A 20,002-nucleotide genomic window follows, 5' to 3' on the forward strand; every position below is an offset into this window, starting at 1 on the left:
AAAACTGGCATGGGATCTATGGTATAGAGAAAACAGGTAAATGTTTATCTTTTCCTGTCCCCTTAGATTTGAACAGAATTCCTGTGTGTACGTCATTCCATTGCTCGATTTCATTTGAACCTGTTCTGTTTTGTTTTAGTCATCTGGACTTTGATCTTGAAAAAACTTTGTTCCTTTTCATTGCCGGGAGGTATGAGTTTTCAAACAAAGGAGCTGACATCTTCCTAGAATCTTTATCCAGGCTGAATTTCCTGCTGAGGGTGAGAAAGCTCTTGGAACTAACTAACAGTGCTTTCTATAGGACTTTCTTTGTGGGAAGTAAAGAACTTTCTGGTTCCTTAAATAACTTTCAAGAGAATATATGCTCTTGAAGATTCACAATGACAACCACATTCTACAAATGGCCTCTGTCTGCAGTGTACACACCGGATTGCCCCACTGTCCACATGTGTCTTTTCCTGTGTTGTCAGATATTTTTTAAAGAGAGTCATGAGCTGATTGCATCCCACGTGCTATGTTTTAAGATGTCATAATAACACACACACAAACACACGTACCAGCCAGAGTTTGTAACCAACTAGAAGATAAGTTTAGAGAAAACAGGTCAATGGAGAACAAAATTTTACCTTTTTAATTATGGGCAAAGACTATAATGGAAGAGGCAGCTTGGGGGATATGGCAGCCATTGACTTGCTGATCCTGAATGGTGGGTTCAGCTCAGCTATCGAATTACAAGCAGCTCTGGTCACCACCATCCTGCCCCAGTGGAAGCAGTAACTTGTTCCACATGGGCGACAGTCAGGTAGCCACTGTGTAGACCTGAGCAGATAACACACTCTGCTCCTTCCAACTCACTGTTCCTGCCTCCTTCTTGAGGCTCAGAGCCTGGAGCTGTGAAACTCAATATCCCACCACCAGGAAACAGGAGGGGAGGGGAAGGAGGTTCCTCAGCCAGCCCAACAATGTGGAATTACTTTATGCTCAGGAAGGTGGCACTAAAAATAGACTCCTAGCTAGTCCGGCGAAACAAAACAAACAACCGTGCCAATAGCAACAACTTTGGAAAATGATATCATGTCATAACTATGGATTAAAGCCACTGTCATATATTCTAGGACATAAAAATATATAATAAATAGCAATAAAATACTCACTGGAGAGCAGTGTGAAATTTCAATGTTGTTGAGATACTGAGGTTATCTAAACTTCCCTAAGCTCTCTATTCCTCGCCAGTCAAATTTCAATTTCTGGGACATAACAATAGATCTAGCTTTACCTTAGGGCAGATATTATAGCAAGTATGTAAAAGAATTACTAAAACTACAATAAGAAAGCAATGTGTCAGGAAAAACCCAAGTCTGCACAATAGTACTGAAGTTCTGAAAGATGATTCCAGAATAAGATGGAATAATCTTTTATCATACTATTTTTTCAGTATGTGTCTATACTACAAGCTTCATAGATGGAAATAGCAATGATAGCCGACATGCATTATGTTCAGGGACATTATCAGTCAAATTATCCATAAGTTTATTAAGTATCCCCTTTAGCTTTAGGTGTGCAGAAAACAGCAACTGTTTTGTTGTGGCTATCAATGGTGATTACAAACTTGCAGAAGGTAAAAGAAGATATTCTCTCCCCATGTCATTCATTTATTCATGAATACCTCTTTGGCTGCTCCTGGGGTGAGCTTCTTATTCTATGACTTATGTAGATTTTTAAATCACATATCAAACCCAGAGTGTGATAAAGTGACCACACTCAGGATACTGTCCTTTTCAGGACACAGAAGCATCAGATGTTTTTGGTTTTGTGTTTGTTCATTCCTGAAGCTGTTTGATATATCATTTCGAGAGATCCTGAGCCAATGGTATTTGCAGGAAGAGGAAAAGAAAATAGATTTCTGAGTGAATATTGTTATTGGATTTTGAGGTGCCTGGATTTTGAGGTTCCTCGGTTTTACCTGTGTGAGAAGAATTCACAGTCATGTCTTTAGAAGAAGTAAACACAAAGTTTATTTGGAGACAGAATAAAAGGACCCCCAAGGAGAGGTGCCTGGGCAAACAGAGTTCCTGTAAGAACAACTGTGAGGGATTTGTGGAGGCTCTAGTCTTAAATGGGGTGCAGGACCTCTTCACTCCATCCCATCCTGGGGTATACTGCCCAGGTGCTCCTGGGGTGTTGGTTTACTGGTCCAGGCAGCAGACTCTAAGTCACTCCCACTTCTAATGGGCCCAGGCCACAAGGAGTGGTAAGGGAGAGCATTTGGGGGTCTTTGGGGTATTGCTTGTCCTATTTAGGTAAACTGTCTTAACATCCAGAAACCAGCTGCTGGTTTGGGGAAGTCCCCTTTTCTGGGTGTGTCTTGTGCTCCTTGGGTTTTATCAACCTTCCTGTAGATTGGGGCATTGGTGGGGGGCGTTCTTTCCACCTGCAGGCTTTATTAGCTCTGGAAAGTGTTTCCTGGGTCCTGATATTGATTTTCATTAGGCATTTCCCTCCTTGCCCTAAATGTCTAACAATATTGAGTCTCTAGTGTCTGTCTTTTGCCATCAGTCAAAGAAGAACAGTGTCATCTACTGTGCTTTGTTATTAGAAGGATTGGGTTAACAGGTCTTCAAAGGACCTTGCTCAGTGCCTGCCACAAAAGAAATGTTCAACATCTTCCTGTTCCTTTATGTTAGGGAGAAAACACCAAAATGCAGCATCCTGAGAATTAAGACATTTAAATGAAAAATGCAGTCTACAAACCACTGTGGAAAAGCAAGAAACAAAGTTAGAGTGAACCAAACAAAATCCTTATTAACTTCCATCTAAAACTTTAAAGAACTCATTTTGTTGTTTTTTTTTTTAAGATTTGTTTATTTATCCAAGCACTGGGTACAGTCAGAAGTGCGGGAGGGTGAGAGAATTCACCAGAGCCAGAGCGGGGAACAGAACAGGCAGACGGTCGAAGTACACTGCTGAGGGGAGCAGCAGGCATGGCAGGAGAGGTCTGTCGTGCCCTGTGGGACCCTCGCCTGTGGCCAGGGATCAAACCAGCGCTGCAGAGGCTGCGGGCAGCTTCACAACCCAGCACTCAACCGCTGCGCCACCGGGGAGACCCTAAAGAACTCATTTTGGCCTTATAATGTTAGCACATACCTTATGTTCCTTTTGTTAACCACAGAAAATCACAGTGGTATCAATAGCAATCATTAGTTTTTCTTTTTTAAATTAAAGTAACTCTGCAGTATAACATAATGTACATGTCAGGGGTACACCATTGAGAATCTACCAAGTGTCTATACAACATTAAATTTACCACTTGTTAGATATTTTAGATGGGTGAGGCCTTGAAAATATTTTGTCTGAATTTTCTAATTGAAAGATCTCGATCGAAAGTCAGATTGAAATTAAATTTTCTGAAAAAGCCTCGGGACACTGGGCATCATTTCTTTGTGAATCAGACATTAGTCATCTTTTTCTCAAAAGATATTTAAAACCAGTTTCCTACAACTTAAGGCCCACCCGTCACACATCCATTTCGTCTGTCTTTGATAGGTGACTCTTGTGTCTCACTCCCTCCTCAGATGCACAGAAGTGATGTCACGGTGGTGGTATTTTTCATCATGCCTGCCAAGACCAATAATTTCAATGTGGAAACCCTGAAAGGCCAAGCAGTACGGAAACAGCTGTGGTAATCTCACTTCCTGTAAACTTCCTCAAGCCACAAGAGTAAAGGGTGACTTTTTTAAAATATGTTCACTTATTTATTTACAGACAAGAACTGGAGTGTAGGCCAGAGGTGGAGGGGTGCGAAGATTCACTAGAGACAGCGTGGGGAGCAGAACAGGCATCAACTGAAATACAAAATGCTGAGGGGAGCAGCAGTTAAGACAGGAGAGCTCTGCTGTGCCATATATGGGTTAGGCCCCTTCAGGTATCAAACTTAGGCTGTGGGCTGTGGTAGTGATAGTGCTGAGACTTAACCCCTAGGCCACCAATGAGGCCCAGGGTGTTTTGTTTTGTTTTTAAGTGAATGATTTCTGATATTGTTACAGGGCTACCCAAAAGGGATACCCCAGAGCACCTGAATGTGAATCCTCACCCTCTTGCTTAACTCAGTAAGACTCCAGGGCAGGCACCCAGGGAAAGGTTAATAAAAGGTTTATTTCCAAGGAATATGAGAAGAGAAGGAGAGATTAATAGGTAATATGTCCTACCAGTGATGCTGTCTGAGCTGGGACTCCAGGTGCATGCTGTAGGCAGGCAAAACCAAGGCCCCCATATCTTTGGTTTTATACCAGCATGTCTGTTTAACTCCATCCTTAGTTCCCAATAATCCCTCCTTTAAGAAGTCGAGAGTCATGCAGATCCATGGCATGATGGGAGATGTAATCCTTGGGGGCCTGGGATCTCTTTAGCATGCAGGTAGGGGTGGAGTCTGTAAAAAAACAGTGGATGGATTTCATTCAGGACATACTGTTCCCCCAACAATATATCTCCTTGAATTATTTTTTCCTTAAGTTTGGGATAGCACAAATACTCCAGAGATCTCTTCTCATTGTGCTAGATTTAATAATGCCTGCAAAGCTGTGTTACTATGGACCTTTGGAATGAGTTGCCAGAGAAATTGAAAGTCTATGTGGAAATCTTAAAAGATGAAAATCTTTTTAAATCATACTGTGGACTTTTTTTTTTTTTTTTTTTTTTTTTTGTGGGACCCTCACCGGCAGCCGAGGAACGAACCGGTGCTGTAGAGGCTGCGGGCCTCTCAGCCCAGCACTCAACCACTGTGCCACCAGGGGAGGCCCCATACTGTGGACATTTTAAAAGATAGGTCAAAGTAAAAAGAATAGTATAATGACCCTTCCATGCTGACAGCCCAGAGGCAAAATTATCAATGAATGCCCAGTCTTGTTATCTCTACATCTCCCTTCTCTCCCTCTGCCTGCCTTTTGCCTTCCCTGATAATCATCAAGAATAAACAAAATGGGGCCTCCCTGATGGTGCAGGGGTTAAAGACTGAGCTATCAAGCTATCACCAGCCACTGCAGCATGAGTTTGATCCCCGGCCAGGGAACTAACCCACATGGTGCAGCAGCCCTCTCCTGTCTCGCCTGCTGCTCCCCTCAGCAGTGTATTTCAGTGGATCCACCTGTTCTGCTCCCCACTCTGTCTCTGGTGAATCCTCTCATCCCCCACACCTGTTCTTGTATGCATAAATAAATAAATAAATAAATAAATAAATAAATCTTTTTAATAAATAAATAAAATGAGGTATTTTGGGGGTGGTCAGACTGCTCTCCTCTGCTTTTGTTCTGAAGTACTAACTCAGGCTAAATGGACAACTAGGAAAATAATTCAAAAAGATAGACTTTCCCAGAATGACTGACAAAATAATACATTGGCATGGAAAATAAGGATTCAAAATGATGATATTTCAATGAGAAATCTTTCTGTTCACACAGGGACACGGCACATACCCTGAAGGAAAAGTTTGGAAAGAAACTCTACGATGCATTGTTAAGGTAGGTGCTGGAAATAATTAATCCTTCAAACATTTAGGGCTTCACTATTCAAAGTGAATAGGGAATGCTTGATAATATAGACACTGGGATACATTTATTTCATTCAAAATACTGAGGAATTAATAGCCTTTGAAGAGGTATTACATCATGTGATTTTTTTATTCTGCATCTGACAAATACTTGCAAACAGGTCATATAAATGAGGACATAGTTGCATATACAGGTAGCTTCTAATTCCCTGGGAATCTTGTTCAGGATTAACATCTCAGAGAGGATATTTCCTGAGATTTTAAGTTAAAAACATGATTTATTAATATATTTAATTATATATAAAATTAACCCATATTAACTAACCCACTGATTAATGTTAATAAGCATATTTACTTCATAAAGAAAAGACATTATTTATTAAAATAAGTAATAAGGGCCTCCCCTGGTGGCGCAGCTGTTGAGCGCTGGGCTGCAAAGCTGCCCACAGCCTCTGCAGCGCTGGTTCGATCCCCAGCCACAGGCGAGGGTCCCACATGATGCACAGACCTCTCCAGCTGCCCGCTGCTCCCTTCAGCAGTGTATTTCGTCAGTCTGCCTGTTCTGTTCCCCGCTCTGGCTCTGGTGAATTCTCTCACCCTCCCGCACTTCTGACTGTACCCACTGCTTGTATAAATAAATAAATCTTAAAAAAAAATAAGTAAAAAAATGAAGAGAATACCTAAATGTATACAGAGAGTGACTCAGAAGAAGAAAATCAAATTTAAATGTATTATGAGATAGTATACTCCTAATATGTGGCTATGGATATGATTCCAAGAGGGTTACATTGTCTGCCGACCCCTGTGGCAGGTGTCTATCAACATCAACCTGCAGAGGGATGAGTTATAGTCACTTTAGACCCTAGTACTCAGGAAGAGGCTTCTGGATGGTCATCCTTAATACTTTCAAATGAATTTCCACTATTTTTCTTCATCGTCATTCATTTTTGTACAATAATTGCTTTTTCCCCTCAGCTGCAGTCTCTTAGTTCTCCCACTACCACACCATCCATGATCCATCACCATAGTCTTCCCTCTCTTGTTTTGACACCTCTCCCACCTCCTCCCAGACGTATGCCTCTGATGTATGATCAACTTACAAATTTTGTCTTTTTTTAACCTTTTCTTCAGTTTCTCTATTACCACCTATAAATGAAACCATCTGGTATTTTTTTCCTTCTGACTTATTATACTTAGCATAATTTCTTCCTGCTGCATCTATGTTGCTGCAAAAGGCATGAGTTTCTCTCTTTTGATTGCTGAGTAGTATTCCATTGTGGATATATGCCACAATTTTTTTATCTATTCATCTGTTTTTGGGCATTTAGGTTTTTTCCATATCTTAGCTATTGTAAATAGTGTTACAACAAATGTAGGAGTTCAGGTTTCCTTTCGGGTAAGGGTTTTTGTGTTCTTTGGGTAGATTCCTAGGATTGGAATCACTGGATCATATGGTAGATCCATCTTCAGTGTTTTGAGGACCAACTTTCTGATTTTTTTGTTACAAAATGTGTTCTTTCATCAAATTTCCTCACACTGTAGGAATGTATCTGTGAGGTTCATCAGGAAACTCTTTTTTTTACTGTCCATTTATTATTAAAGTGCTCAGAACAGTGTGTGACACAGAAAGACCTCAATTACTGCCAGTTGTTTTTATCTTTATGATGAACATTGTTTTCCCCACAGAGGAGAAGTTCCTGACATGAACAGCATTTTGGATCGAGATGATCTAACAATAATGAAAAGAGCCATCTTTTCGACTCAGGTAATAAAGGCAAAATTGCCCACCACTTCTTAGATGATTAAAATCCATTTCAGTCATGATTTTAATTTGTTGGGATGAGTTAATTTGAGGAATTTTTAAACCCCAGAGCTAGGAAAGTCATTCTTTTTTTGTTTTTAAAGATTTATTTTTATTTATGCATACAAAACCTGGGGTACAGGGTAGAGATGCGGGGGGTGAGAAGATTCACCAGAGACAGAGTGGGGAACAGAACAGGCAGAATGACTGAAATACACCGCTGAGGTGAGCAGCAGGCGAGACAGGAGAGGTCTGCCGCGCCATGTGAGTGGCTCCCTGGCCGGCCGGGGATCGAACTTGTGCTGCAGAGGCTGTGGATTGCTTCATAGTGCAGTGCTTAACCTCTTGTGCCACCAGGGAGGCCCTAGGAAAGTCATTCTTGGGTGTTTACCATAGTGACAACTCTGTGAGTTCTCTTTTAGGAGTGGCTTTCAGAATGCCTTAAAAAAAAAAAAATTCTCATGGGGCTTTTTTGGTATCCACTTAAACTATTTATTCAGAAATAGCATATCTAATTGAAAAAGTATATATTGTAATGATAATGACAGCCAAAAATCCCTCATGTTTTCAAAAAGCATGGATTTTTGAGTCACAATAGAGAAAAAAACGTTTCTCAGTTGAGCAGTTTATCACATAGGGGAATGCTGTGTCTGTCTTGCATCCAGGCTCCAGAGGTGAGCCTGCTAGATGGAACCCGGAGGGGGGGCCACCTTGAGTTCAGATTTCAGGGCATCCTTCTCCCATTCAGGCCCAGAAGCTGTCAGGAAACCCTTCACAGCTGCAGGTAAAAAGCAAAAGCATCAGGTGTTCACAATATTCCAAGTTCTTCAACCCATTATCCTCTTCTGAAACCCACGAAGAATCTAGTCATCATTCTAGTGTCATCGTTAGTGTTAGAAGACCAGGCAGAAAGCTTGGATGACAAGTTGCTGCTGACCTATGGCAGCAATTAGTCACACGCCAGCTCCCTCCATAATTGACATTTTCCGTCCCCTGCTTTGCAGCGACAGTCTTTGCCTCCAGTGACCACACACAACATGATCGATGACTCCAGTGACCCCATCCTCAGCACCATCAGACGCATCGGACTTTTCAACAGTCGCACAGACAGAGTCAAGGTAGAGCTCTGCCTGTGGACAGAGAATCCACTTACTGATGTTTTATAGGCAGAGAATCTATTGAAAATATCTTAGAAGCCTCCCTTATTTGTTGTCACATCTCTCAAAAATATCTTAGAATATCTTTCTAAACAGCATGAATTGTGTTGCCTGTTTTGATAGCATGACTGTTTTAGTATCCTTCTCACAGGAGTTTGTGAGTTTGAGTCATGATTCTAGCATTTATTTTCCTTGTGCCCTACGGTCAGAAAGCATAAAGACCTAAGGATATAAATATATTCTGGAATTACTTTAATTAATGAATCTCTTAGATTAACATGAATTGTCCTGGTTTCTTCTTGAAAAAGCTCAGCATAGGAGACACTGAGAAGTCTGCAGCTTCAGAAAATGTGATTAATGATGTTTTTTTGTCATTTAACTCAGTCAAATCTATTTTCATAACTCTTGAGTTTTTATGGTGATTTGGCTTAGTCACAGGGGCAAGAATAAGACCTGGTTTCTGTCACTGTGGACCTTCATTTCTATGGTGTTTACAAAGTGGTATCCACTTAAAATATTTTTTCAGAAATAGCACATCAAATTGAAAAAGTATATATTGTAATGATACTGACAGCCAAAAATCCCTCATGTTTTCAAAGAGCATGGACTTTTGAGTCACAATAGAGAAAAAATTGTTTCTCAGTTGAGCGGCTTATTGCATAGGTGAATGCTGTGTTAGTCTTGCATCCAGGCACTGCACTAGGGGACAAGGAACATATAGACAGAGCTTGCTTATCCTCACTAAGTTTCCATTCTCCAGACTTCAAGATCAAATTGTCACAAGCTTTTACACTCTTTTCAAAGGTTCCACTTTCTTTTGTTTCCTTCTGCTTTGGCAGAAAACCTAACTGAGAATCCAATGAGTTACCAATTGCTTCAGTGACCCTCCAGGCTAGCCTCAAATGCAGATTTTGACCTATTCTTATTTCATTTTCTTCAAGTTCTACGGGATGTTCTGGGACCCAGTCCCTCCCACATTGTAGGACATTTGCCCTATCTATTTATCCTCTCTTATATTGTTGGTTGGCCAAATTCTTCCTGTGCTATGACTATCCCTTCAATTTCTCCCCACTAAAACCAGACAAGCGGCAGCAGCCCTTCTGCCCACCTGTGCCAATGGAGGCCTCCCTTTAAACAAACCTTTCCCTCTTTAATAGCACTTTCTGCCCGCTTGTGCCTGTGCAAGCATTATTTTTTTTAATAATTTTTTAAAAGATTTATTTATTTATTTACACAAGCACTGGGTACAGTCAGAAGTGCAGGAGGATGAGAGAATTCATCAGAGCCAGAGCGGGGAACAGAACAGGCAGACTGACAAAATACACTGCTGAGGGGAGCAGCGGGCGCAGCTGGAGAGGTCTGTGCGCCATGTGGGACTCTCGCCGGCTGCTGGGAATCGAACCGGTGCTGCAGAGGCTGCGGGCAGCTTCGCAGCCCAGCGCTCAACCCCTGCGCCATAGGGGGGCCCATTCTTTTTTTTTTTTTTAAAGATTTATTTATTATTTATACAAGCACTGAGGTACATTCCAGAGGCGCGGGAGGGTGGGAGGATTCACCAGAGATAGAGTAGGGAGCAGAACAGGCAGAAGGACCAAAATACACTGCTGAGGGGAGCAGTGGGCGAGACAGGAGAGGTCTGCTGCACCATGTGGGCATTTCCCTGGCTGGCTGGGGATCTAACCAGCACTGCAGAGGCTGCAGACAGCTTCACAGTGCTGCACTCAACCCACTGCACCACGAGGGAGGCCCCATGCAAGCATTCTTTACTCTTCTTTGCCTTTTATAATAAACCTGCCCTTTTGGATGGATATGTGTATATATACACACACTTACATACATACATATATTCACACACACATATATGCGAGGTCTGCTGCACCATGTGGGTAGCTCCCTGATTGGAGATCGAACTCCTGCTGCAGTGGCTGTGGATTGCTTCATAGTGCTGAGACCAAACCCCTTGCACCACCAGGGAGACCCTAAGTCAACATTTTTCTTGTGACCATCTGATTCAGAAAACATTGCAGATTATTTTGGATTTGAATTTATCTTCATTTTTATATACATCATTTTTTTATTGCGTTAACATTGTTTTACAGCGGTGTATATGACTTAGGTTCCCTGTCATAGACCACTGGACCCACGCCTCCCCTTACTCCCTCCCCACACCTGCCCCCTCTAGTAGCCTCAACTCTATAGTCAGATTTCTAGGGTTTGTTTTGGTTTAGTTTTCTCTGTTCCTTTGCTCTTTTCTTTATATTGCACATAGGAATGAAACCATCTTGTATTTGATTTCTCCTGACTTATTTCTCTTAGCATCATCCCCTCCAGTTCCATCCATGTTGTTGAAAATGAGTTGCTCTTCAATTGGGCTTCTGCAGTGTTACAGTGAGAGAAGATATCTGGCCTGTAGATTTCAGGCTACTCTGTGAAACTAAGTTAACTTCCTAGGCCCCTGTTTCACTCCTAGGATAAATATAGTCAGACAAGCTTTTATTTCTTTATTTTTTCCCTACTGATACAGGGCCTGCGGTGAGCCAGTGCCCAGGGTCCTGGGGGAGGGGATGGAGGAAGGTGGTGGGGGGGGCTGCCCATTGGCTCTCATTTAATCCTCTCTCTGACCTTGGGCTGACTTCTGGTATCCTTTCCAGCTCTCTGGGCTTCTGCCTTTGGCTGTTTTAGGGCCCAGAGCAGCTGCTTTCTTATTTTAGCTGCGCTGTCATTCTGTCTGTCTGGAAACAAAACAAATGAGCCCTGCTATATTCGTGTTCTGAAAAGGGCTTTGGAGAGTGCACATTTTCCCAAGCTCAGAATTGCTCTGTTGCTGGCTTTCCTGAAATCTGCCAAGAGACATACTGATTTTCTGTTGCCCAGAGGTTGCCCAGAGGTCGTCCTTGAGTTTGTTTTTTCCTAATAAAGCACTTCGCATGTAATAAGAACTGAAATCATGTTTTGAGGAGAAAAATATTTTACCCATTTTATTTTGCCAGTGTGTGATTCTTGAGATTGAATAAACTATCATTTTAGGTCCTGGTTTTGGGCATTTTATAATTTCATTTCTTCTTAAATTTAACACATCTCCTATGTAGGAATGTATAGAAATTAAGCTAGTATCTGTAAAGTCTTGGATTCCTTGTTTCTAAAGCCAGACAATGAGAATGTGGATTCTGCTCCTCTCTCAATGTTACTAAGATTCAATGAGGTAACAGATGTGAAAATTAGTCAGAATATGTACCACACAACTTGTTACCATTTGGAAGGATATATATTTGTTACCATCTGTTTGGAAGGATATATATTTATTCCATGACTAAAATTCAAAAGGTGTAGTGAACTTGTTTTTATTTATTTTTAAAGATTTATTTATGCAGTTAAGAACTGGGGTACAGGCCAGGGGTGCAGGGGGTGAAAGGATTCACCAGAGACAGAGTGGGGAACTGAACAGGCAGATCTACTGAAATACACTGCTGAGGGGAGCAGAGAGCAAGACAAGAGGTCTGCTGTGCCATGTGGGTAGCTCCCTGGCCAGGGATCGAACTCATGCTGCAGTGGCTGGTGATAGCTTCATAGTGCTGCGTCTTAACCCCTTGCACTACCAGGGAAACCCCTGAGCTTGTTTTTAAGTTTTTTCCCCCCTCTTCTTTCTTTTCCCTTTCCTTTCTAGCAATCCAGGTCTACAGCCCTGGCAGGCAACATGAGCTAGGTGTCCACACTGGTAGGGGGATTGTGGTCCCCAGACACAGGGTCAGATCCTAGACAGGGGGAGGATGGTCTATACCTTGGAACAAACCCTGGCAGTGTGTTGGAACCAGATGGAGCAAGGCCTCTGTGCTTGTCAGGGAGTGGTAGTGGAGAGAGACTCCTGAAGTAGAGGGGACAGTCTTAGTCTCTTTGGATTGCTGGGCCCCTAAATAGCACAGACAGGGTGTCTTATGATCAAGACTTTTTTTCCTCACAACTCTGGAGGCTTTGAAGTCTAAGATTACCAGCCTGGCCCATTCTGGTGAGTGGCTTCCCCTGGCTCCATGTCACCAGGCTAACTGCTGCTTGGGCACATGAGGGCAGTCCATGAACTTGTTCCCCATTTTCCTACTTATATTAGGAATGCAATAATGAGAAAGAAGATAGGAGTCAGATGTTACAAAATCCATAAAGGCTGACTTGGAAGATGAGCTCTAGCATGAGAACAAAAACCATGGGTGGAACCCATTCTACCATCTGGGCCTCAGGATTTGAGGCAAAGTTAGACTGAAGAGTCAATGTTTACATGGAGTGGAGAGGAGCAGAGCCCAGACTTTTTCCTTTTTCTTTTTTATTATCTCTTTCCCCCTCCCCTAACTCCAGAACACAAGGAATCTATAGCATTGAAGTAATCAGACTGTAGGAGATACTTTTGCTTCCATTATCTTTTTCTTTTTCTCATTAGATCTTTTCCTTGTTTAGGTGATTTTGCACCCAGAGTTTCTCTCCTCCACCAGCCCATTATTACCCATGGATTATGAAGAGTTTGTTCGAGGTTGTCATCTTGGCGTCTTCCCATCATACTATGAACCCTGGGGTTACACTCCAGGTAAGAGACATGTGTAGAGGAAGACATTTTTGAATTAGATTATGTGCCTATATATATACATATATATATATACATATATATAGGCACATAATATTCTAATATATATATAATATATATATAATATACAGAGCTGATATGTCATTTCTACATAGGGGTTGGTTTTGAAGCTTGTTTTAAAAGTGATTTTGGTTGGCTCTAGGTCAGGGGTCAACCTTATGCTTTGTACATCTTAAGAATAAAGTTTATGTAAAGGTACTAGTGTATGGGGGCATATTTTAATGGACTCTAAGTTATTGTCTCATTGCATTCAAAAGAGAAAGAATATTTTATAAAGATTTTGTATTATTTAGCTATCGCCACCCATCCCATCCATTAATGTGAAGGGGAAATTGACTGCAGGTACTTGGGATGAGAACAATGGTTCAGAAAAATGGTCCTCTGAAATGTATTTCAGAAGAATACTCCTATTTTATTTATTTATGTATACAAGAGCTGGGATGTAGGCCAGAGGTGCAGGGGTGAGAGGATTCACCAAAGATAGAGTGGGGAGCAGAACAGGTGGATCCACTGAAATACACTGCTGAAGGGAGCAGCAGGCAAGACAGGAGAGGTCTTCTGTCCCATGTGTGTAGCTCCTAATTGGGTATCAAAGTCATGCTGCAGTGGCTGTGGATCGCTTCATAGTGCTGAGACTTAACCCCTTGAGCCACCAGGGAGGCCCCAGAAGAATACTTTTAAAAATACAATGGACATATTGAAATTGTAGTAGGTGACATAGTCACAGGATTAAAGAAACAAACAGTATAAAGAGGTATAAGTGAAAAGTCTTCACACCCTGTCCCCCATGAAAAGATGTATTTTTAAGATAAAATGTCAACTTGGTGGTAGGTTTTATGACATAGGTCCAGCCACACCTCTTTTTTTTTTTTTTAAACAGATGGTGGATTTTCAGATCCACCATGTTTCTTTCCTGGCTTCTACTTCTTTGATGATGAGGAGGAGCAGAAGGAGGAGGAGTATAGTGTTTGTCTTCTCTCCATCAAACCCAGAGCCAGCCACTTTCCCCAGGCTGCCTGGGAGGTACAGGAAAGGGATCATATCCAGATCGCCTCCAGATCACAAAATGTTTCGTCTTCATAATTCAGTCTATGAGCTCCCTCACCTTGATTGCTGCTGCCAGTTAAACTCTTCTGATCCTTGTTTAAATATAGAATTTAAAATTTAACAAATCCTGTAAATGTTACAGTTGAAATGACATGAAGGCTCTGCATTTTTTATAGATCAGATTCTATTGCTCTAGGTTCTACCAAAAATAATTTGTCAGCAACTATAAAAATATTACTACATTTAGGGGTAAACAAAGGATAATTCTTGAAACATGACATAGAGAAGTTAGTGATCCGAGTCTCCCGCTATCCATCTTATAATTCTAAAAATTGTTATTGGCATCAGTTCCAATTGTGTAAAGTGTTGCTTTCTTCTTGATGAATTGTTCCAATAATTATCTTAAATTGTATACAATAGACTATTTTTTGAGATACATAAAACACTGATGAATTTAGCAATCTGTTATCAACTCTTGTCCTATCATTTCTAGTAAGTAAAAATTAATTATCAATAACATTTCAAAGATAAGAGAAGCACAAAGCAAATCCATGAGAATGAGGGAAGTTATTTATATTGGGGGAAGACAATGTTCTATAACTTACTGCAGATGTCTCACCACAATGTTAGTTTTGGTGAAATACTAAAGGTAGTATAGCTAGTGTTTTAAAATAGAGGCCAGGAGAGGTGTTATAAAAAAATAGACAGAAAAGGGAATATGGAAAAAACCACATAGTGAGTCACTGTGTTTTGAATTAAACAAGGCACCTGCCCACTCCTTATCTCACCTGTAATTACAGAAATAATGGAGACCTCTGGTGGTATACTTTGGGTATTAGCATACTACATACATAACCCAATTTTTTAGAATGATTTTTTATGTGGTACTACATATAACTTACTCCAGAAAGTATTCCTTAAAGCCCATTTTGTGTGTTGAAAAGTCTAATGAATGCAAGTACTTATTTCATTCAATGAACACCTACTCAGTTTACATGGGTACCTGGGATTTGAATACATAGATGAAAAGTTTTCTGAGGAGGAGCTCCAGTCTCCACCAGACTATCAGGTAGGTCAACATCTCCTGCCCCACCTACTCTCTGCCACCCCCTCTACCTCCCACTAAATTAGGAAATCAGTGCTCTCTAGCTCCAAACCCAGTGGAAATACTTACAGAGCAGGAGCAAGTCTGCTCTCTAACTTGTGCTTCTTCATGGGGAATGGGCAAGTCTCTTTTATTCCCACCCAACCCTGCGAGCCAACCAAAAGTGATTCCATGATCAAATGTAAATTTCTTGTCAAAAATGCAGATATCCTTGAGAATATGTTGCTTAGGACCTAGCCAATATTTTCTGAAAAGCAGGCTTTGACTAAAAGGTGAGAGAGGACTGGTGGACACCGCAGGCCCACTGAGCCACATGAGAAAGGAGAAAAAAGGATTTGGGTCAAGACAGATTTATGTTGGGTTAGGCCCACAGCATATGGTCCTATCCCATTGAGATCTTGCCAGACACCTAAAGGCACAGCCTTAAAATGGAGCTAAACAGAACCAGCTGGAATGAGACAGGCAATAGATATGTGAGTGGAACTTAGCAAGAGCTCTGGAGATGGCACCTGTGTCAGAATTCAATTCCACCAGGGCCCCTGGCTTCGTGAAGTTAGGGTGAGATACGTAACCTCTTTATGGTTCAGTTTCATCTGCAACATGGAGCTAGTGATAGCCTCCTTCACTTGTTGTTGAAACGATTAAATGAGTTCATACATATGGAGAGCCTAGTGCTCTGCCTGGCACGGCACCAATATGGCTGTTACCATGTGAACTCAGGCCGTTTTCCCCTCTGCGGGCAAAGGCCTATATAGGCACTGGTCAGCAGCCAAACCGTTGTCTTCCCCTCTGCAGCTGAATGTACTGTGATGGGCATCCCCAGTGTGACAACCAACCTGTCTGGCTTTGGCTGTTTTGTACAGGAACACGTGGCTGATCCCACTGCATACGGTAAGGTTTGCATCATTAACTGGCCTCTAACAAGACATGGGGTCTTTAGAGAGGCAAACGCTAAAGCTACCCTGATGATTAACACCTGTTTATATAACACCTATTTATACATCTTGTTTCAGTAAAAGTAGGTGATAGTATGTGGTCCTTAGAAAAGAGAAAACTGCTATTATCACCATTTATATTAGCCAACATATTGAAACAACCTAAGTGGCCAAGGACAGAGGAGTAAATAAAGGTGTGGTGTATATACATATGGCATACTACTCAGCTCTAAAAAAGGAAGAAATCTCAGTATTCGTGATACAATGGATGGAGCTGGAGGGGGTGATACCAAGTGAAATAAGTCAGAAGGTAATGTCACTCATTATGTGGAATATGAAAAACAAAGCAAAAGAATAGACAGAGCTAAACCAAAAACAAAGCCTAGAAATCTGACCGCAAAAGTGAGGCTCCCAGAACAGGAAGGTGGAAGTGGAGAGCAAACGGTGGAGGGGGCACAGTGGGCTGTGGTGGAGGACTATGGATGTTTTGGTGGTGGGTGTGGTATGAAGAGGTGTGAACCTGTACCCCCCTAAATCATAGAGTGGGAAGCAATGTGACCTCAATAAAAATAATACAATTTTTTAAAATACTATTAATATGAAATAGTTACCCAAAAGACAAACTGTAAAAGTAGGCTATACTTTGACTAATCTTGCCCTGTTATCTTTTTATTTTCTGAACTGGTTTGACCCTCTGCTCCCCAGAAGTAATATTATAATAGCCACGGTCTCAGAGTACATACACAGATCAGCAGCATTATTGAAAGTCCATGCCCACTTAGTGAAATTCACTTAAGTTGCTGAAGATGGCAGGAGAATGTGCTTATCATCATCTACATGTCTAGGCTGCCTAGCAGCAAGAGTCTGGTGGATTCTCTGCCCAGACATGACCAGTCCCCTGCTTTTTGCTATTGCTGTTTCTGAGCCCTGGCCTCATCAGGGTGGAAGCCTGGGGAACAAACCTAGAAAGCATGGACACCAGGTCCCACTGGGAATTCCTGGTTAGTGAGCAATCCCAGGGGGAATCACTGATTCGGGTATTCCTATACCGCCAGATTATTATTATTTTTAATCAGGACTCATTTTGTTGGCAGTGCATTGGTGACCTGTAAGTACTTAAGAGATCAGAGAAGAAAAACAGCCTTAGAAGGGAAAAGCTGAAGCAGGGTGTGTAGGGGAGTCAGCCAGTGGCTCATGCATAGAGTCTATACAGAAGCTGAGGAAGGGGAGCAGCTTTCACACCTTTTTTGGTTTTTGTGCCTTTCAGGTATTTACATTGTTGACAGGCGGTTTCGCTCTCCAGACGATTCTTGCAATCAGCTGACTCAGTTTCTCTATGGATTTTGCAAACAGTCACGCCGCCAAAGAATTATCCAGAGGAATCGAACTGAGAGGCTCTCAGATCTTCTGGACTGGAGATACTTAGGCAGAGTGAGCAAGTTTGTGACCAACATGAGGAGCACTTAAAAAACTCCACTGGACTCTCAAAGTATTGATTCTGTTAGCCACCTGAGAAGTCAGTTCAGGATCATCATTGTTGAAATTTCAGTGATGTTTTCACATAATTTTAAACTGCATGAGTTTTCAAAATCCTAAAGTCAACATTTTACATTCACACATATGAATCTTACTAGTTATTCTGTGTCCACGCTTAAATTGATGTTACAGGCAGGTAGAAATGTTTTATGAAGGCAAGGAAAACATCAGCAGTCCCTATTTTGTTTAATTCTAAGAGATAATGCAACCCTATTCCTCCACTACAGTGGGGGTTGAGGTTATATTGTTTTTTGAAAATGACAAGCACAGAAAAGTCTCTTCAGTCAGAACATAGGTTTATAATCACCCAGATGTTTTTATATCCTAGTATTGATGATTTAATAGAAAAATACATTAACAGCCCAGTAGCAACAGGCCTCAGTAGTAGCAGGTGAGATAAATTAAATGGTTAAGCGGACTTTGCTTTCACACAATGTGTCTGCTTAATACTGTCATGTGTCCCCAAACACATGCTAGATGGTACCATTTGCTGAGCTTCTACACACCCCAATGCCAGTGCTCATTGCAACCCTGGGTGATTCATTTCCCTGTCTTGTTTTGACAATAGAATTAGAATTTTAAGGCCTTTGCAAGTGTGTCTTACTTGAGGTCCAAAGCAGGATTTAAATTCAGTTCACCTGATTGCTTAGGCCCCATCTTTTCTCCAGGCCACAGCAGCTTTTCTGGAGAATGAGATCAGTGATTTCAGTGGCCTTAGTGCCACTAAGTGCCTCTTAGAATTCATCAGGGTGGCTTTTTCCTCCAAGTTTCTGTAGCCTTTCTTTACCCATTCACTTAAAAAATAATTGAACTCTATCATTTTTTTCTGATACTCAATTGTAGGATAAATAAATTTGCCACTTAAAAAATATATTTCATAACTAGGAGAACAAGAGTTTATAACTTAATTATTGAGATATAGAACTTTTTTTTGACCCACAAATTGGTTTTCTATCCTAGTATCACCAGCATGCCAGGCACCTGACATTAAGCAGAGCTTTTCCAGACAAATTCCATATGGAACCCATATCACCACCAACGGTAAATATATTATATATTGCTTATTTGTTTTGAAAGCTAGTTCTTTATGGTAAGTTCAAACAATACCTTTTAATTGGTATTGTTTTAATTGGGATAACTAAGGATACAGACTATTATACTTTATAATAATGTTGCTTCCACTGCCTACATGTTCCATATAGGCAGCTATATGACCTTGGGCAAGTCATATAGCCTCTCTGATTCTCAATTTTCTTCTGTAAAGTGGGAAGAACGAAGTTATCAGTGTTGTTACAAAGATTAAATAAAAGGAATACATTTCATATTAGCACCATATAGCATTAGACATTAGACATCATATAGCATTAGACATTAGTGCTTAATAAAGTTATTTATACAATGAATATTTCTTGAGCTTGGTGAAACCAGAATCAAAATGAATCCAAGCTAACAGCTATTGTTTATTGTATGCCCTCCCAGTGTTTACCACTGAAAAATCAAGGCATTGGTTACACTGTTTGTTTCATTTTTGTCTTGGCAGACAGAAGGGTTTAAATACCCTAGACCTTCCTCAGTTCCTCCTTCTCCATCAGGATCTCAGGTCTCCAGTCCTCAAAGCAGTGATGTGGAAGATGAAGATGAGGAGGATCGATACGATGAGGAAGAGGAGGCAGAAAGGGACCGGTTAAATATCAAGTCACCTTTTTCCCTGGGTCATATTCCTCAGGGGAAGAAAAAGCTGCATGGTGAATACAAGAACTGAACTCCACCCTTGCTGGGCAGAGTTAATATAGTGAGAACACAGTAGGAATGACATGTATTCTTGAAATGTATTCTCTGCCTGGAACATGGAGATTGAGTGGCAATTTTTGTAATTTATAAAAAAAAAATCCAAATTCTTTTCCCAGATTCCTTTTCCCCAGCGCATTTAGGTGTGAGGAAGGATATTAATTAAAGAGGAAAGACTGGGGAGTGTTTTTTTAAATAGATAAGAATTTTCCTTGACGACTATTTTAAAATTTTTATTTTAAAATTGCCATCACCATAATTCTTTGCTTAGCATTTATATAGCTTCCATACCCTACCAAAACAGTCCCCCATCGCCCTCAAAGGCCCTGATCTTAGCCATGAATCTGAACTACCTTCATGTTTCAAACTTGGCCTTAGCAATTATTTTCATTTTTCACATGAGTCAGAACCATGAATTTATAGCTAACTTTGCAGACAATCAAAATTCATTAGAAATAAGCTAT

At 41.0% G+C, this 20,002-nt stretch overlaps 1 protein-coding gene across 1 annotated transcript in view; it reads left to right on the forward strand.

Moving 5' to 3' along the window:
* The window catches only part of GYS2 (glycogen synthase 2), a gene marked incomplete at its 3' end in the record, with an annotated part of 38,723 nt that extends 19,211 nt beyond the window's left edge, over positions 1-19,512 (forward strand). The window contains exons 7-16 of the mRNA XM_084255372.1: positions 140-260; positions 3,573-3,679; positions 5,454-5,513; positions 7,229-7,307; positions 8,348-8,461; positions 12,944-13,070; positions 16,075-16,170; positions 17,482-17,645; positions 18,711-18,791; positions 19,291-19,512. Of these exons, the coding sequence (XP_084111498.1) occupies positions 140-260; positions 3,573-3,679; positions 5,454-5,513; positions 7,229-7,307; positions 8,348-8,461; positions 12,944-13,070; positions 16,075-16,170; positions 17,482-17,645; positions 18,711-18,791; positions 19,291-19,512 (1,171 nt within the window). The remainder of the gene's footprint in view (positions 1-139; positions 261-3,572; positions 3,680-5,453; positions 5,514-7,228; positions 7,308-8,347; positions 8,462-12,943; positions 13,071-16,074; positions 16,171-17,481; positions 17,646-18,710; positions 18,792-19,290) is intronic.
* Positions 19,513-20,002: the final 490 nt, after the last annotated feature.

This window comes from Talpa europaea (genome assembly GCF_964194135.1).
Source record: "Talpa europaea genome assembly, chromosome: 15".
Lineage (NCBI taxonomy): Eukaryota > Metazoa > Chordata > Mammalia > Eulipotyphla > Talpidae > Talpa > Talpa europaea.